This window comes from Pelophylax lessonae (assembly GCF_965119305.1).
Source record: "Pelophylax lessonae genome assembly, chromosome: 3".
Lineage (NCBI taxonomy): Eukaryota > Metazoa > Chordata > Amphibia > Anura > Ranidae > Pelophylax > Pelophylax lessonae.
Window position 1 is genome coordinate 645,251,510 of NC_138770.1, and position 20,853 is coordinate 645,272,362.

Here is a 20,853-nt window from a genome sequence, read left to right on the forward strand (position 1 = left end):
CTCTATAACTCACATCTTCAATATCTCCACCTATTCTGGCATCTTCCCCAATTCTCTAATGCACTGGTCACCGCCCATGCTTAAAAAGCCCTTGCTGGATCCAACTAATCTCCTTGCTCCCCTTTACCTCCAAACTCTTTGAAAGCCTAGTCTACAACCGCCTGAGTGACTATCCACCTTGATAGAAAATACCCACCTTGATCCCTGCAGTCTGGATTTTCCCCATAAAGCAGAAGTACAGCCTAATACCTTAAATTCTCCCCTGCGATCATTAATGTGAGCGGAGTTCAGCCTTCTGTGTCAAAATGAAAAAATCCCAGTTTTTCTACCTTTTTTATTTTGCAGTTTTCAGTGCTGTCACATGACTTAAATTCCTCTTCCTGCTGAGTCCAAGAGCAGCAAGTGGGTGTTATTACTGAAAGCTAGTGACATCACTTCCAGGGAGGGGCACTGTTCCTGTGTAGCCAGTTTTCTCTCATCAGTAAGGATGCATTGTACATCCTAATTCATGGAAAAATGAAAGAAGATCCATCCACACAAGACACGGGGAGGGCACATATACAGTATAGCTGTGCTGAACTTTGAATGAATACCATAGAAGAAGGAAGCTGGACACGGGGGGGGGGGGGGGGGGAGTGCTCTGGGGTCTCTGCTCAGTCTACAATGATCATAGTACAGGCAACCACACAGTCTACGTTTCCACTAGTGCAACTAATCAATGGCACCTGTTCCCATCTATGCGACTATGAAAATCAGCGACCTTGAAAAGGTACCTGCACTACTTTGATGCAACTTTTAATGCAACTTAGTGCGTCACATCAAAGTCGCACTCTAAATTACAATAGTGGAAATGTGGACTAAAGCTCCGTTCTCTAAAAAAAAAAAAAAAAAAAACTGATACATTTATCCTCTCTACCTGTGCACCCTAAAATTAAGCGATATAAAAAGTGATATAAATGACTAGTTGTATATGTGTATGTGTGTGTGAGATATATGTGCCAGACCAATTTTTTATGAAACGTGGAGCTGCTGAATAACTTTTTGCCAAACCGCGCTCCTTATTTATAGTGTAAACCACAGGTATCAAACACAAGGCCCGTGGGCGGAATCCAGCCCTCCGGACCATTTCATGTGGCCCTTGCACCTCTCCTGCAGCTGCTGCATCTCCCTCATCTCTGCCCCCACCTTGTCTCAGCAGACGGCAGCAGAGAGGACAGAACTCCTCTGCCAGATCCTGTGCTTTTCCCTGCAGCTGCAGAGAGTTCCCACCCCCAACTCAGCAGTTGGCAGCAGAGAGGAGGACACAACTCCTACAGATCCTGCACCTCTGTGCAGCCGCAGCACCCCCTCCTCTGGTCTCAGCATGCAGCTGACTCCAGCCTTCCTCCAGACCCTGCAGTGGCTGCTTCCCAGCTCTGCCTCCAGCTTCTTCCCTGCAGCAGCACATGGTAAAGGGGATGCACTGTGATGTAAGGGAGGGTGGGGGGCTCTTGAATTTTGATAGTGGTGGGCTACAGAGAGAACCGGCCCTCTGAGGATGACCATAATGCTGATGTGGTCCGTGATGAAATTGAGTTTGACATCCCTGGTGTAAACCATAACAAGCAGATATCTAGCATACTTGCCTTACCAAAATGCATGAAGATTTAACATAAAGGGTCATACCAATAACAAATTAAAATAACTTCATTTCTTTAGCTAAAAATGTCCATTATCACCAAAGTGCTCCGTATCTTGCAGTTTTTAATTTTCAGGAACCTCCTGTGGATCTTCCACAGGATATACCGTGAACTTTGTGCTCTTGTCCACCTCCAGTGGATAAATAACCTAGTCTCCAGAGACAAGTGGGATCTCCCATATAGGTTAGGTAAGGGGAACCCTCATGCAAAAATGGACCCTTTGGAAAAATCCACTCCACCGAAACCACAAGCGATATACCATATTAGAGGGAACAAAGCAAAAAGACTTCTATCGTGTAGGAGTTTAAGTTTATTTTTAATGCGCAAAGATTAAAATACACTGTGTTTCAAATGTAAGGAGCTCCGTTCACAAAGCAGGGGACGCCGATTGCGTTGCACCTGAGCTCCAACCAGAGGAAGTGACGCGTTGCCCCGTAACCCTACGCGTTTTGTCAAAAGCGTCTGACGTCATCAGGGGTCACATGTGGAGCACATTTATAGCACTTTGGTGTTGATGGACATTTTTATCTTATGAATTTACTTCATTTGTTATTGGTATAACACTTATGTTAATCTTCATGCTCTTTGGTAAGGCAAGTATGCTAGATATCTGCTTGTTATGGTTTACACTATAAATAGGGAGCGTGGTTTGGTAAGAATTTATTTAAAAAAAAAAAAGTATTAATTTTTGTTATTGCACTAAAGCTCTGTTTCAACTATTGTGACTTGTCACTGTGACTTTGGACACACAGTCATATGACTCGTCACAGCCCATTGATTTCAATGGCACCCGTTCCCATCCATGCGACTTTGAAAATCTGCGACCTTGAAAAGGTACCTGCACTACTTTGATGCAACATTTGATGTGACTTTGATCCAGAGAGTGTAAATTTGGATCAAAGCTGCACTCCACTAGTGCAACTCTTAAATTGTGTGATTTAGAAGTGCAGCTTTGATCCGACTTTACACTCTGGATCACAGTTACATAAAAGTAGCAAAGGCACCTTTTCAAAGTCACTGATTTTCAAAGTGGCATAGATGGGAACAGGTGCCATTGAAATCAATGGGCTGTGACTTGTCTTGCGACTTTGTGTCCACTAGTGGAAACGGAGCCTAAAACTCATTACTCACATGTAATGAGCAATAGAAATGGATCTGTATCCTTCTAAACTTTCAAAAATGTTTCCTTTTTACCTTATTTCTTTAATTTAATTGCGCTGGTCACGTGACCCCCTCTCCCTCAGGAGAAGCTGCTAGCCTAAACAAGGCTATGAAGACCAGAGGAGATCGTGGCTTGGCAGGTCTAGTCATGTCTTCCTAAGAAAGACCGACAACCTTTTCAGGAAGTGAGACAGCTTAGCAAATTCAAATAAAGGGAGATAGCGTTGTCGGTGAAGAACAGGAAGAAGCTGATTGTCTAGCTTGAATAAAACTTTCTAAGCTACACAAAAAGCAATCTGGAAAATAAATAATATCAAAGATAAAGATATTTAACATACCATTAATAGGTAAAATTCAATTTTTGACTGGAGTATCCCTTTAACACACCATAGAAACTGCTCTTCCTAAAATTCACTAATGATTTACTAACGGCTAAAGCCAGTGGTCACTGTTTTGTTCTCCTACTCCTGGACCTCTCTGGTTCCTTTGATACAGTTGACCCCCCCCCCCCTCAACAAACTCAACTACTTTGGTCTCTGTGATTGTACTCTTCGCTGGTTCCCATCCTACTTATCCCACCGCACCTTCAGGGTCACTTACAATTCTTCTTCCTCTTCTCCTTTTTCTATGTCTGGGTCCCCCCAAGGCTCTGATCTCTCTTGTTCTTGATTTACACCTCCTCCCTTGGTCAGCTGATAGCCTCCCATGGCTTCCAATACCATTTCTATGCTGATAACACCCAAATCTATTTTTCTACCCCTCAGCGCACTCCATCAGTCTCCTCAAGAATCACACATCTACTGACAGACCTAAAAGTCTGGTTGTCACACCACTTCCTAAGACAAAATCTATCCAAAACTGAGCTCATAATATTTCCTCCTTCCACTGACTTCTCTGTTCAGATTGATGGCACATCTATCTGCCAATCTCCGCATACCAGGTTGCTAGGTGTAATCCTGAACTCTTTTCTCAGCCCCACGTCCAATCACTGTCCAAATCTTGACACCTCAACCTCCGCAACATCTCCAAAATCTGCCCCTTCCTAACTAATGACACCACAAAGCTTCTAATTCTCTCTCTTGTTATCTCCCAGCCTGAACTACTGAAAATCCCTTCTCGTTGACTTCCTTTACATAGGATATCTTCCCTTCAGTCCATCATGAATACTGCTGCCAGACTCATCCCCCTTACCAGCTGCTCAGTGTCTGCCACCCCTCTGTGCCAATCCCTCCACTGGCTTCTGTTTACCCAATGACTAAAATTAAAAATGCTAACAACTTACAAAGCCATCCGCAACTCGGCCCCCAGCTGCAGCATTAACCTAGTCTGAAAATACTAACTAAATCATTCTCTTCATTCTTCCCAAGATGATCTGCTCTCAAGCTTCATAGTCACCTCCTCCAGGATTTCTCCTGAGCCTGTTGCATCCTATGGAACTCCCTAACCAATTTGTCCAATTGTCTCCTACTCTGCCCACCTTTTAGATGATCCCGGAAACCCTTCTCTTTAGAGAAGCCTACCCTGCCTCCATCCAACCACCACCTTATTTTCTTCATCAGCTCACCCCCTACATTTTATTACTTTTTGTATCACTTGACCCTCCCTTTTTAATTTGTAAGCTATAATAATAAGCAGGGCCCTTTGAATCCTCCTGCATTGTATTGTAACTGTACTGTCTGCCCTCATATTGTAAAGTTAAGTGCTATGCATACTGTTGGTGTTCTATAAATCCTGTATAATAATTAGTCAAGGTCATTCTGTGCATGCAGCAGTGCCGCATGAGACTCATTCAGGGAGAGCTGTAAATATGAATAGTGTGTAAACAGTGGTGGCTGCAGCACTGGGTTACACATTGCAGCCCTGAGCAGGGGCAGCCAGTAGGGTCCACGTACGCCACATGTGTCAATACAAAGGCCGAATGCAGCCCACCAGGCCATTTCATGTGGCCCTCATGCCTCTCCTTGAGCTGCAGCACCCCTTTCATCTCTGCCCCCACCTTGTCTCAGCAGCAGAGGAGACAACAGAACTCCACTGCCAGGTCCGGTGCATCTCCACGCAGCTGTGGAGAGGCTCGTCTCCGCCCCCCTCCCCAGCAGTCAGCAGCAGGTAGGACGACAGGACGACTCCTGTATATCCTGTGCCTGTCTGTACCCCCTCATCTCCACCTCCCCTGGTCTCAGCATTCAGCAGACTCTGGCAGGTGACTCCAGCCCTCCTCTGGTTCTCCTTCAGACCCTGCACTTTCTGCTTCCCAGGCCTGCCCCAAGAGTCTTCCTGGCAGCAGTACAAGGGGGTACACTATGATGTAAGGGGGGAGGGGGGGGACTCTTGACTTCAAATGGTTGGGGCTCTTGACATCTGATGTGGATGGGATTCTCTGGATAATTAACCTCTTTCCGACCACCTTACAGCAGATATACTGCTCTAGGGCGGCCACTGTGTGCATCACGTGATCCTGCACTTCTGGGTAGTGGGCACAAATGCGTGCCACCGGTGGCATGCTCCTGCTGTGATTATACACATCGGGAGCTGATCAGTGGGTACCACGGACTCAATGTCCGCCGGCACCAGCCAATCATTCAGTACAGAGGCAGAACGGCAGTCTGCCTATGTAGACCCTTCTGTCAGTAAGGAAGGCATGGATCCTGTGTTTGTGCAAACCCGAGAAAACCATGCCTTACCCCTAGTAAAAAGCCTCGCTTTTAGATCACTCTACTGCAGGGTAGTCTTCCCGGTCACTACGGCAGACTGACGTTAGTGAGAGCCAGCGGTGAGGAGGATGGTCTATGTGGACAGCTTTACCCCAGATGCCTGCATACTTAGATGTGCCTGTTTTAATCATCAACCATGTGAGTTGCTAAATCTTGAACCTTCATTAAATATAACCATATTGCTACACTTAGAGGCGCCTCTCTTCTCTTTAATACTCTTTAGCTCCTGCTGGATTTTACTTCTAATCCCCTTGTGGAGGCGCCATTTGTTGATGGACATTTTATGGTTACACAACCTATCACATTGCTATAATCTTTTTATATGGACTATAAACTGAAGGATTTATGAATAAATGGTTGTGGGACGATTCATCTAAGTTTCCATTATTTCTTATGGAGATTTGCTTTGTAATAAGAGTGCTTTGGATTGCAAGCATGTTTCAGGAGTGAATTATGCTCGCAATCCAAGGTTTTACTTTAGGTTTTTTTTTTTTTCTTTAATGGTCTTTTGTGGTTTATAGCACAAACAAACACAGAGATGATCAAATACCACCATAAGAAAGTGCTCTTTGTGGGGGAAAAAAAAAAAGACATAAATGTTATTTGGGTACAGTGTCGCGCGACCACACAATTTTCAGTTAAGGTAACGCAGTGCCGTATCGCAAAAAATAGCCTGGTCATGAAGGGGGTGAACTCTTCCAGAGCTCAAGTGGTTGATCTTGCATATACAACAGGCGCTTTGAGGGCAACCATAAAGCTGAGTTTGACCCCTGATGTGCACTGTATGTAAATGCTAGCACAAATGTCACATGCGTACAGCATAGGCCAACTTTAACTTGGAATCTTGCTACTTGCCAGATTCTTCATATAAAACAATACACCTGTGTGCATGAGCCAATAAAAGGTCTGTAAATGCATACAGTAATGTGTATGTAGCATTACTCCCTTAGGAGCTACTGGTTACGGGTTCCCCTGGGTTACCATTAGCAACAGCATGACAATTCAACATTTTCCCAAGTGTTTTTAGCTCAGTCAGGAAACAGTCCATTAGATTTGGTTTTTGTGTTTTTGAGAACTTGGATGGGAGAAGGGAAAAAGTGGGATACAACAACTTGTTAAACTATGCACAATTAGCTGGGACGACTGATTAATGCTGAGTAACGCTGAGTAGCACTGTATAACGCTAGTCACGGCTAGGCCGCTGCTTCACTTTGTCATAAGTAGTGAAATAGAATTGAGTGAACTTCCTGAGGTAAACTGGACTGTACTGCAGAACAATCTTCAGGGCTCTTACTGGCACCCCCATTGTAACTATTCTTCAGGGTCAACTTCACGGCACCCCCTTTACTGGTAAGCTTCCTGTGTGAGCTAGCTCCTTGATCCCCTGACCTCTCTGGACTGGTTCCCTCTCCTAGACAGACCCTGTGGCAAATCCCCGAGTACTCACGACATTGTTTTTGCTGAGAGACTCTGCCACCAGCTCCACTGCCAGCACTCTGGATCCTCTGCAGCTCAGCTCCACACTGTGAGAATCCTGGACTTCTTCTTCCGGACTTCCTCTTCCTGTTTACGTTCCACCTCTCGGTCAGGTGAAACGCATGTGGGCGTGGTGACGTTGACGACGCGCGTGACGTCATTCTAGGGCGCCGCTCACGGCGCCTATTTCAACTAGTGGTGTGCACGGACAGATTGTTCGTGCAACCGCTCATAGCAGTCGCCTTACCGGACGCCTCTACTGTGCCTACCCAGTGACCCCGCACCGCTGACTTACTCATCTGACCGGAGCATCTCTTACCAGCTGCTGCCAGTTTCCTCTCCTGAAACCCTGCTTGCCTCTGCAAAGTTGCTACTACTGATAAGCACCCCACAGGGGACCCCATATCAATACCATTGTTCTACCATCATTATACCTCTACCCTGCTCATATGCACTTTGCACTCTAAGAAGGATACATTCCCCTGTAATATCTGCTTGCTAATTTCTGTGCATTAACTACTAGGTTGTATTACCAACCATTACTGCCTACTAATCACACTGCTGCATATTATCAACCATTACTACCTGCTACGCACACTGCTGCATATTATCAACCATTACTACCTGCTAATTACACTGCTGCTTATTATCGATCTGCTGTGCTTCTGCTAGCATTTGTGCTTTGTGTGTCCAGAACCTGTTTCCAACCACTGTGATGAGTAAAGAGAGTTAGGTCAGCTGACTTAACATATTCTCTGCAATACTACTGAGTGGTTTTCTGCAGCTGAAGATCCAAACCCCTAATTATAGATAGCAGTGCGTTACACACACCTGGTTCACTAGGCCGACTGCCTGAACCACCTTCCTTACACCTGCAGGAGGAGAGACCAGCTGTCTGCCTCCTCCTGGGACTCTGGTTCCCACCAAAGACGCCCTGTCACACGTCCCCTCCGTATTTGTCAATCCCAGGATGCATTGCAGGAATGCCCTCCCACTGGGACTGCCATAAAACTCAATGTGCCATTGGCTGGGTTTCCTCCACTGTCCAACAAGCTCCCTCAGTGGGGACACTCCCTCAGACCCAGTGAATCACACCTGGAAACATGTGACAGGCAAACTAATAGATCAGGCTCCCCTGATAAGCAGCAGGAGCAATAGATGCTTTTACTTATCACCTACCTAACTAGGAGGGTGCTACATATATGACAGCATATTCATTGTGACAGGGCCCTTAGCAGACCCGACTTCATCGACTAGGATCTGAAATGTCTCAATAGCAGCAATAAACCTAGGCGTTCGCGTATCAGACTGTAACAAAATGTCTGCTTTCTACAGCTTATTACTTTTTTCTGAAAGATTTCTTTGTGAAAGGTGTTGACTTGTATAGACAGCTGGCAGTTCCTCCCCATTGACTGCAAGTGTAGCATGGAGAGACTCTATTATGGGGATATTGGCATTAGACACAGTGCGAATGATGATTTACTGATAAGACTAAATATCCAGGTCTGCTGACGGTTAAAGCAGCAGCGAGAGTCATACAATGTGGAAACGGCTGATTAATATATCTTTCAGGACGTTATTTCAGCCCAAATGAGCGTGAAGCCCGGCTAGTGTTATTATTCCCAGGAGACACTTGGCCACCTGCTCTGAGCATAGCCGCTTTGTTCAGCTGCCAGGTGCTCTGTGTGCAGTCCGAACCCTTCTAGTGTTATCTTGATCGTTATTTACACAATATGTCCATGGAACATAACGAGATGGTGTTCTAGCAACTACACAATAGAACGGAGTGATGACAGCACTCTGTGAATTATTAAAATGAAACAAATGCCTGCTTCCCCGAGGAAAATCTGACTAAATGCATTTGTCCCAGCTGCTGTTCAGGTTGGCGGGATGCTTTTTGTCACACAACAGCTCACCGGCTTCCTGTGTCTGGGAGAGGCATTGCTCTTGGTTCTGTTATTGTGTCAGATTTAAAGCTGAACTCCAGGCACAAAAACTATCTTTTTAAATCTATTCCCTTATAGCAGGGGTCTTCAAACTATGGCCCTCCAGTTGTTCAGGAACTACAATTCCCATCATGCCTAGTCATGTCTGTGAATGTCAGAGTTTTACAATGTCTCATGGGATATGTACAGTTGTGTTCAAAATTATTCAACCCCCACTGAAATTGATTGTTTTGGCCAGTTTGACATTGATTTTGATCATTCAGTCATCCTGCTTACAATTAAATCAAAGAGGCACGTGTAGGTCAGACAAATATAACATAACATTTATAATGAAATAACCACAAATGTCTTTTCTGTGCTCACATCATTATCAGTTTTATTCCACCCCCAAGTGACATTCAATCTTATTACAACATCCTTTTACAGTTATAACAGCTTTTAAACGTGAAGCATAGCTTGACACAAGTGTCTTGCAGCCATTTACGGGTATCTTCGCCCATTCGTCATGGGCAAAAGCCTCCAGTTCAGTCACTTTCTTAGGTTTGTGCACTGCAACTGCTTTCTTTAGGTTCCACCAGAGGTTCTCAATCGGATTTAAGTCTGGTGACTGTGATGGCCACTCCAAAATGTTCCAGCCTTTAATCTGCAGCCATGCTCTAGTGGACTTGGGAGGTATGCTTGGGATCATTGTCCTGTTGAAAGGTCCAATGTCTCCAAAGCCTCAGGTTTGTGACGGACTGCATCACATTGTCATCCAATATCTCCTGGTACTGAAGAGAATTCATGGTACCTTGCACACGCTGAAGCTTCCCTGTACCTGCAGAAGCAAAACAGCCCCAAAGCATGATTGACCCCCCCGCCATGCTTCACAGTAGGCAAGGTGTTCTTTTCTTCATAGGCCTTGTTCTTCCTCCTCCAAACATAGCGTTGATCCATGGGCCCAAACAGTTCTAATTTTGTTTCATCAGTCCACAGAACACTATCCCAAAACTTCTGTGGTTTGTCCACATGACTTTTGGCATACTGCAGTCGACTCTTCTTATTCTTTGGAGACAGCAAGGGGGTGCGCCTGGGAGTTCTGGCATGGAGGCCTTCATTACGCAGTGTGCGCCGTATTGTCTGAGCAGAAACTTCAGTACCCACATCTGACAAATCCTTTCTCAGTTCCTCAGCAGTCACACGGGGACTTTTCTCCACTCTACGCTTCAGGTAGCGCACAGCAGTCGAAGTCCGCTTCTTCTTTCTGCCACGACCAGGTAGCATTTCAACAGTGCCCTTTGCCTTGAATTTGCGAATGATGCTTCATATGGTGTCTCTTGGTATGTTTAAACTCTTTGCAATCTTCTTATAGCCATTGCCCTTCCTGTGAAGAGTAATTACCTCTTCTCTTGTCTTCCTGGACCATTCTCTTGACTTCACCATGTTTGTAACCACACCAGTAAATGTCTAGAAGGAGCTGAGTATCACAGTCATTTTAAAGCTGCCTAATTGGTGCTTATTAGGCTTTATTGCTGCTCCCTGACATCCACAGGTGTTTTCAATACCTGATTGAAAACACTTCAATGAACCTCTGTTCTTCAGAGTGGTAGTCTTTAAGGGGTTGAATAATTGTGTCAATGAAGAATTCACAAAAGAAACATTTACTACTGTATTACAAAACCAACTGATGTCATTTTAGTTGTATATGGTTCTTTAAGAAGTCCTTGTAGGGTTTCATTCTGAATACAATTACAAATGTACACTAAATTCCCTAAAACCCTTTACAGCATTGGGGGTTGAATAATTTTGAACACAACTGTAGTTCTGCAACAGCTGGAGGGCCGTAGTTTGAGGATCCCTGCCTTATAGCCACAAAGGATATAAATCCACTTTGTGTGCACCAAATACTTTTGTACAAACAGCTTTTACCTTGTTCAGGTATCAGTGACACCAACAATGTGCTGCACATAGCCTGTGTAGAGAGCAGAGCTGTGGGAGGGGCACATCAGGCCCCACCCACTACAGGCTGCCTGCAGAAAACTACAGAAGGGGGTGGAAACCAGACCAGTCACCCTGCACAGGGGGGAGAAGAGTAGCAGTGACTGGTCTTCATCACAGGAAGCTGCTGCACAGGGGCACTGCAGGAATTTTCATGCTGGATTACTGCACATAGTGAATAAAACACACACAAAAAAGACACCAAGTGCTTATTGTATTTAGACAGTATTTCTTAGGCTGTAAACCTGAACTCCAGGCAAGTGGTTAAATACACAACTGACATATATATAAGGGAGTTGTGTTGCATACCAGATGATTTATATTTTCACATTCAATCCTGAGATTTACACATCGCTTGATAGACAGCAGTGGTGACCCCACTTTACCCCACTGCAATTAATCAACTTTTATTTCACAAAAACTATCTGACCTTGTACCTTAATGCTTATAAAAATTATATAGTATATAAAAACACACACACACAATCTTTATCAAATTAACATCTGTCTGTACGCGGAATAAATATTTGTATTTTAAATTGTGGCGCATAGAAAATAATAGCACCCTTCTATTTTATACAACTATAAGGTTGCATTCAGACCTGCGAATAGGTATGACTCCGTTCACATGCAAGAACCTCAGAAGGGGCTCTCTGTGATTAGAAAGGGGGCAGCCCCATTGAACACAGTTAGAGGCTGTTGGCTCCTGTAGCTGATCGTGGCCGCTTGCATGTGATTGCTCATGCAGCAATCACATGCAAGCAGTTATGACTAGCTGTGAGAGCCAGCAGCTTCTTATTGGTTTCAGTGGGGCTGCCTCCCCCAGCTAGTCGGCGAGCACCCGTGCTGGGGTTTTCGCATGTGAATGGAGTCATACCTATTAACAGGTCCAAATGCAGCCTTAGTCATCCACAGTTCAAATTTATCTCATGCAAAACAACTAGGTGCACTGGACATTACATTTTCCAAGTTTGCATACGAACTCAAGTTTGTATGGTATTGTAGGAGTGGCTGACCGGTACATATGTGGCTTGGGATCCTGCCATTGGGATCCTTGCCTTGGAAATGCTAGTGATTTAAAGAAAGCATATATAATATAAATATATATGTGTGTATTGGCGCTTTTCCACTGCATGGAACTGAACGGTTCGGCACGCTTTTGTGCTTTTCCACTGCTGGTACCACATGGTATGGTGTAGGAACGGTACGGTACAGCAGCGCTTTTCCACTGCATGGAACCGAACGGTACGGCTCTCAAAAACAGTACCACCTTGATTGTGGTTCCAAGAGGTACCATACCCGGTACCATATCCCACAATCCTTTGCATGCAGTCACTACTAGCCACTGATTGGTCAGAGAATCCCACCAACCCCCGTTGTTATCCCACCCACTTAACTTTAGTACTACTTTAGTGGAAAAGCAAACCATACCGTACCGAACCGAACCGTTCCAACATCGTACCATGCGGTACCAGCAGTGGAAAAGCAAACCGGGCCAAGCAGGGCCGAGTAGAGCCGAGCCGGTACTTGCAGTGGAAAAGTGCCATATGTGTGCGTGTGTATATGTATATATATATATATATATATATATATATATATATATATATATATATATATATATATATCTTTATTATATGCACCCCAAACACATTCTCACTCACCGCAGATTGTGATCCAGCTGGTTCAACAGATCATAATTTAAATGATTTTAAATGTTAATAAAGATGTGTATGATTGAGTCCTGTCCTATACAGCCGCTAACCTCTGTAAATGTCAGATGAATGCCCACATATGCAGTTGTTCGCCCCTCATGGATTCAAAGGTGTGCACTCTTACAATGCATGTGTGTATTCAACAGAAATTGTAATTGTACATATCTCTCTGGACACTAGGGTCTGTGCCACTGTTTATGCATGTGTATGTTACACTGCCAAACCAGCACTAATCTGTCTTGGGGCATTAAAGTGTACCTGTAGTCGAAGTGTAATGACCTGCTACTGGGATGGCATTGCTAACACTTCAAGGTACTTCCACATTGCCTCTGTTATCTTCTGAATCGCCTTAGAAACCATTTACATTTTTGGTAACTCTGTCAGTCCTTGGTAATTACATATATATAGTACTGAGACTGTGCAGTAATGGGGTTTATTCTTGTTTCTTGCAGTAAGCTGAGCTCATATAATGAGGAGTACATGAGGTACAGAGAGGAGTATGAAGAGGCTCAGAACGCCATTGTGAAAGAAATCATCAACATCTCTGCTGGTGAGTACAGGGCAGCTGTGAAGGTCACATACGCTGAAGAGACCACATACAGAAAGCAGGCCTTGGGGCCAAGATTTAATTAAAAATTTAGGAGTCAGTCTGACCGTTCTCATAGCTAGAAAATATAGTTATCCACTGACAATAGAAAAGGTCTCAGAAAAGCTCTAGTTTGGGAAGAAGTTTTCTACCTTGCTGCTTGAAGCTGTCCAGCCTTAAAGGGGAACTAAATGCAAAACTGTCTTTTTAATTTTGAATAGAATTGGGGAGGGTTATAACCAGTGGTGGGATTCAAAAATTTTAGTAACCAGTTCCGACTTTCCCAGCAGAATGACCAGCGTGCCCCCTTTCAATGCACAGTGACCAGCGTTCCCCCTTTCAATGCACAGTGACCAGCGTGCCCCCTTTCAATGCACAGTGACCAGCGTTCCCCTTTTCAATGCACAGTGACCAGCGTTCCCCCTTTCAATGCACAGTGACCAGCGTGCCCCCTTTCAATGCAGAGAGACCAGCGTGCCCCCTTTCAATGCACATTGACCAGCGTGCCCCCTTTCAATGCACAGTGACCAGCGCTGCGTGCCCCCCTTTCAATGCACAGTGACCAGCGCTGCGTGCCCCCCTTTCAATGCACAGTGACCAGCGTGCCCCCCTTTCAATGCAGAGAGACCAGCGTGCCCCCCTTTCAATGCACAGTGACCACAGCATTGCCCCCAGTGATTGCAGAGTGTCAGCCACAGCATTGCCCCCAATGATTGCAGAGTGTCAGCCACAGCATTGCCCCCAATGATTGCAGAGTGTCAGCCACAGCATTGCCCCCAATGATTGCAGAGTGCCAGCCACAGCATTGCCCCCAATGATTGCAGAGTGCCAGCCACAGCATTGCCCCCAATGATTGCAGAGTGCCAGCCACAGCATTGCCCCCAATGATTGCAGAGTGCCAGCCACAGCATTGCCCCCAATGATTGCAGAGTGCCAGCCACAGCATTGCCCCCAATTGCAGAGTGCCAGCCACAACATTGCCCCCAATTGCAGAGTGCCAGCCACAACATTGCCCCCAATTGCAGAGTGCCAGCCACAACATTGCCCCCAATTGCAGAGTGCCAGCCACAACATTGCCCCCAATTGCAGAGTGCCAGCCACAACATTGCCCCCAATTGCAGAGTGCCAGCCACAACATTGCCCCCAATTGCAGAGTGCCAGCCACAACATTGCCCCCAATTGCATAGCGCCAGCCACAACATTGCCCCCAATTGCATAGCGCCAGCCACAACATTGCCCCCAATTGCAGAGCGCCAGCCACAACATTGCCCCCAATTGCAGAGCGCCAGCCACAACATTGCCCCCAATTGCATAATGCCAGCCACAACATTGCCCCCAATTGCAGAGTGCCAGCCACAACATTGCCCCCAATTGCAGAGTGCCAGCCACAACATTGCCCCCAATTGCAGAGTGCCAGCCACAACATTGCCCCCAATTGCAGAGTGCCAGCCACAACATTGCCCCCAATTGCAGAGCGCCAGCCACAACATTGCCCCCAATTGCAGAGCGCCAGCCACAACATTGCCCCCAATTGCAGAGCGCCAGCCACAACATTGCCCCCAATTGCAGAGTGCCAGCGATTCCCCCCCCCCCCCCCCCCGCGAGACCCATGCACTTACCTCACGGACGGTCTCGCAGTCGGCTCCCCGCGTCTCCGAGTCCTCCCGCGGAGCCTCCTTCTCGTCCAACGGCACGGTGTTTGCCTTTCGGCCAATCAGGAAGCGGGAGGACCCGCTCCCTGATTGGCCAGGAGGAGGATCATGTGACAATAACGAATTCTCATTCGCTATTGTCACAGAATGGGCGGGCCGTGGCGCCACGTCTGCCCGAGCGCGGGACATTCAATTGTCCTGCGCGTCCTCAGACGCGCAGAGGGATTCAGCCGGTTCTGCGAATTTGCAGAAAGTTAGCAACCGGTTCTATGGAACCGGTGCGAACCGGCTGAATCCCACCACTGGTTATAACCCCTGTCATGATTTTTTGTCATCTAAGTCTCACTGGGGAGATTTTCCTTCACTTACCCACAACAGGAAGTGAGAGAAAATCCCTCCAAAGTGAAGCAATCCCTGGTTGTCCCGAGGGTCCCTAGAAATGGTATCCCCATTAGAAGTTTTCCTTGAAATCTGCTAAATTGATTTTGCTCAGCTTGCAGAAATCTGTGTATGGCTAGGTTTAGGTTGGCCACATATGGACCTATTCCCCCCCCCCCCCCCCCCCACTAACAATATGTAATCAGATATGAAGTAGGTGTTTTGACAGTATATTTTCATTATAGACATTAATCATAAAAAATGGAAAACACGCTGGCATACGCAAATGGCATATGCAAAGGAAGCCGCTGGCAGAGACAGACACACTGTGCACTCAACAAAATAAACACAATTCTACCGTACTAATAGTAATACAAACCACATTCATAGAGTGAAAAACTTAGGTGAACAAAGTACACTGAACAAAATTATAAATGCTAAAGATGCTGGTTAGACAGCATTGTTATGATTAGACTGGTCACAATAAAAGGCCAATCTAAAATGTGCAGTTTTATCACACAGCACAATGCCACAGATGTCGCAAGTTTTGAGGGAGCGTGCAATTAGCGTGCTGACTGCAGGAATGTCCACCAGAGCTGTTGCCAGTGAATTGAATGTTAATTTCTCTGACATAAGCCATCTCCAAAGGCGTTTCAGAGAATTTGGCAGTACATCCAGCCAGTCTCACAACCCCAGGCCACGTGTAACCACACAAGCCCAGGACCTCCACATCCAGCATCTTCACCTCCACGATCGTCTGAGACCAGCCATCCGGACAGCCGCTGCAACAATCTGTTTGCATAACCAATGAATTTCTGCACAAACTGTCAGAAACCGTCTCAGGGAAGCTCATCTGCATGCTCGTCGTCCTCATCGGGGTCTCGACCTGATTACAGTTCATGGTCATAACAGACTTGAGTAGGCAAATGCTCACATTCAATGGCGTCTTGCACTTTGGAGAGGTGTTCTCTTCATGGATGAATCGTGGTTTTCACTGTACAGGACAGATGGCAGACAGCGTGTATGACGTTGTGTGGGTGAGCGGTTTGCTGATGTCAGCATTGTGGATCAAGTAGCCCATGGTGGCGGTGGGGTTATGTTATGGACAACGAACACAGGTGCATTTTATTGATGGCATTTTGAATGCACACAGATACTGTTACGAGATCCTGAGGCCCATTTTTTGTGCCATTCATCCACGTCCATCACCTCATGTTGCAGCATGATACTGCATGGCCCCATGTTGCAAGGATCTGTACACAATTCATGGAAGCTGAAAACATCCCCGTTCTTGCATGGCCAACATACTCACCGGACATGTCACCCATTGAGCATTTTTGAGATACTCTGGATCGGCGTATATGACAGCGTGTTCCAGGTTCTGCCAATGTCCAGAAATTTCGCACAGCCATTGAAGAGGAGTGGACAAACATTCCACAGGCCACAATCAACAACCTGATCAACTCTATGCCAAGGAGAGGTGTTGCACTGCGTGAGGCAAATGTTGGTCACACCAGATACTGACTGGTTTTCGGACCCCCCCCCCCAATAGAGTAAAACTGCACATTTTAGTGTGGCCTTTATTGTGGCCAGCCCAAGGCACCCCTGTGCATTAAGCATGCTGTCTAATCAGCATCCTGAGGTGGATGAATTATCTCAGGAAAGGAGAAGTGCTCACTAACACAAATTTAACCAGATTTGTGAACAATATTTGAGAGAAATAGGCCTTTTGTGCACATAGAAAAAGTCTTAGATCTTTGAGTTCAGCTCATGAAAAATGGGAGGGAAAAAACAAAAGTGTTGGGTTTATAATTTTGTTCAGTGTATATAAATTATAAGGCAGTTAAAAATGTGCATAGATGAAAGCAACAGTCCCAATCAAAAGTGACATCCACCACTGCGTAATGAGTGTCAGAAAGCTTCTATATTCACCACGTGGGCCATCACCAGTGGTTAGATGGATTCTTACCAGAATCTATGGACTCTATTCAGTCTCTAGTCAGATAGGCCTGCAAACCGTATCGTAGCATTTGGTGCTGAGACCCAGGTGATTACATCTGATCCTCATGATACCTCCAGTTCCTCAGGATTATAATAGATATATATGACCAGGATGATGGTACAAGATGCTTCAAACTGCAATCTGTAGTGTAGCTCCACAGCCCTTTAGTGTATGTTCATGCTCTCTTTTAGTGGTTTTTCCTCACTGGCCGGTTGGAATGTCCCTCATTCTACGTTAGCACTTCCATGGAACCTGACAGAGTGGGCGAGCCAGGGAGGATCTGTTCCATGGCAGCGTGAGCCTAGAATGAGGGATATCCTAACCAGCCAGTGAGGGAAAACCACTAAAAGAGAACATGAACATAACACTGAGCTTCTGTCCCTGGCTCTCAACTGCATGTTTTTCAATTAGGTTATTTTTTTGGGGTTTGTAGCATGCCCACTGTCCTAAACTGGGTAATTTGCCTTTATAAAGTTTAATTAACCACTTCCCGCGAATCAAAATAGCCCTACGTCGGCTCAGAGAAGTGGTTGTACCGGGACGATGCCTGCAGCTGGAGGCATCATCATCTCGGTACCATTTTTTTGAGCCGGCGGTTGGATTTCAGGTGATAATAGCCGATGCGGCTCGGGAGCCACTCAGCCGTTATCCCAGCGAGTGGGAGGAGACGCCCCCTCTACCGCCGCCTTCCGTGGCTCTGCATGGGTCTCCCGTCCCACTGGGAGACTCGAGCAACCATCCGGCACGTCCGAATTCGGCTTTGATCAGGTGTAGTAACCGGAAAGCGGTGTGATGATGTCACGGCCGGGTTACTTGGCTAAGGCCGTTGATTAAAAAAAAAACTTGTCAGTATTCAAAAATGCAGATTTCGGCATTTTGAATACATTGAAGTGCAGTGAAGGGGTTTAGGATCTTTTAGACTCCCTGATCCCTCCATAAAGAGTACCTGTCACTGCCTATTACGGTCACAAGGGATGTTTACATTGCTTGTGACCGCAATAGAAGTGATCAGATTTTTTTTTTTTGAAACTGTGCTAAAATTAAAAAATTCAATAAAATAGGGGAACATTTTTTTTTAAAGCGCCCCCTTCGCTGTGAGCTTGCGCACAAAAGAAAACGCATACGTAGATCACGCCCGCAAATGAAAGCGCTGTTCAAACCACACGTCAGGGTATCGTCGCGATCGCCAGAGCGAGAGAAATAATTTTAAAAAAAGAGCTACTCTGTAGCTCTAAACTGGTAACCGTTAAAATTTTTTAAAGCATTGCCTATGGAGATTTTTATGTACCGTAGTTTGTCACCATTCCACAGGTGTGCGCAATTCTAAATTGTAACATGTTAAGTATCTATCTATGCGGCGTGACATCATCTTTCACAATATACAAAAAAATGGGCTAACTTTACGGTTTAATTTTTTTTTTTTAAATGCAGTGAAATGTATTTTTTCCCAAAAAAAAAAAGAAAAAAGGCGTTTGAAAGACTGCTGCACAAATACCGGATGACAAAAAATATTGCAACAACCGCCATTTCATTTTCCAGAGTCTTTGCTAAAAATAATATATAATGTTTAGGGGTTTCCGAAATGGGCTTGGTCCAGAAGTGGTAAAAACTACCTGTCTGTTTATGATTACTATACCCAGGGCTGCTGTTAGAAATCGCAGGGCCCCATACAGACTACCTGACAGGGCCCCCCCAAGAAAATATTAAAGATATATTTAGCTAAAATTACAAAATCACTATTAGCAGACACAAATATAACATAACTCCATAATTCCTGCTAAATCTAAAAAAAAACATCTATGTTAATAACTAAAAATGAAGATGAGATAAAAAAAAATATACAGGCTTGGCAGTTGGAGCTCAGTGATCAGAGAGACAGAGGGAGAGAAACAAAGTTACAAATAAACTCCTGAGCAGAGATAACATTAGAGCCAGTGCTGGGAGGGGGGCCCACACAGGGAGGGGGGTTAGCGAGGGACAACTGTCTCTTTCTCAGAAGATAAAAGCTGATAGCAGGGAGAGGGACAGATCAGATTCAGGTGCTGGAGGAATATTTCTGTATTTGTTGTCCATCACTAATCCCCCTCTCTGTGTGGGCCCCCCTACAAGAGGGCTGGTGGTCCCCCCCAATCAGCGGCCCTGACTATACCCACAGGGTGACAGCATTGCTGTGTGATTTTATTGCAGAACAGACAGTGTTGTCACCCTATTGAAGGAAGTGGAGAAAGGACAGGTCTACTAGCAGGATAGAAAAGCAAAGTAACCTGTTAAAACAGGGTCTCTGATACAAAAACTGTCCAGTTAATGCTTATGGCAGACTGCATCATATTTGGAGTTTTTACATTTGCCCATGGTCTTATAATACTCTTGTCTAGTGCCAACTGTCAGAGGTGTTCCAAAGACATGACAGGAAGTGAGTGCAAATCTCCCCAATGGGAACATAGAGCGAAACCTGACAGATCTACTTTATCTAAAACTAAAATAAAAAAAAAAAAAGGGTTTTGGCGGTTCTGCTTTTATGATTCACATATAATTGTGTGCTAAGAAAAGTAAATGCTGAATTCGTGATAGGAATTCTCTTCTAGTATTTCTTCCATTGTAAAGTGCACAGTTTATGTTCACAGGGGTGATTTTTCTGTAATTAAACTTATTGTACCCCTCAGTCTGCGTTAGCATGTGCACATTTATTTATTTCTTGTCTTTTTTCTGCTTTTATAATGTGTACCAGATTTACCAGACATCCGACAGGGTTTTTAAAAGAGAGATCTGCATACCGTGATTTAGAAAAATCTTTGATAGGTCGATTTAAAGAGTTAGCAAGCCTTAAAGGCTGTGTTCTTCTTTTACACAAAAATAAACGCACATCTTTTTTGCATGTAGAGAAATGTGTAATTTTTTTTTTCACTCTTCAGCCTGTAAGGCATTGCACCTGTGATCAGCAGATCATGGGTGCAATGCCTGAATCCTGCAGACTGTCAATACATTGTCTGCCCATACCTCTGATACAGGCAGACCGTTACTGAATGGCAGGAGGAATCAATGGACTACGTTACTTGTAATTTATTAATTCACAGAACTTTGAGAATGAATGACACGGCTGCGTGGGCCACGCTGTCGACGGAGGCAGGGGCTGAAACATGTTGTAAGGTTCCACCCTTAATATGGGGGGGAACATGTAAAATGTTCCAAAGCTGAACTTATCCTTTTAACCACTTCAGCCCCGGAAGGATTTGCCCCCTTTCTGACCAGGCCCTATTTTGCGATTCGGCACTGCCTTATTTTAACGGACAATTGCGCGGTCGTGTGACGCTGTACCCAAACGAAATTTACGTCCTTTTTTTACCCCATAAATAGATTTTTTTTTTTGGTGGTATTTCATCACCTGTGCGATTTTTTTTTTTTTTTTTTTTCAATTTTTGAGCTATAAACAAAAAAAGAGCGACAATTTTGAAAAAAAAAAAAAAAAAAACCAATTTTTCAAATTCTCCTATGACATTCCCCCCCAAAAAATTTAAAAATCTAAATTTTCTTAACATTTTAGGCCAATTTCTGCTACATGTTTTTGGTAAAAAAA

At 45.0% G+C, this 20,853-nt stretch overlaps 1 protein-coding gene across 1 annotated transcript in view; it reads left to right on the forward strand.

The window, feature by feature from the left end:
• MSH2 (mutS homolog 2) overlaps window positions 1–20,853 on the forward strand; it is a 287,390-nt gene that overhangs the window by 210,520 nt on the left and 56,017 nt on the right. Inside the window, exon 11 of the mRNA XM_082252339.1 lies at window positions 13,114–13,211. Within this exon, the coding sequence (XP_082108465.1) occupies window positions 13,114–13,211 (98 nt within the window). The remainder of the gene's footprint in view (window positions 1–13,113; window positions 13,212–20,853) is intronic.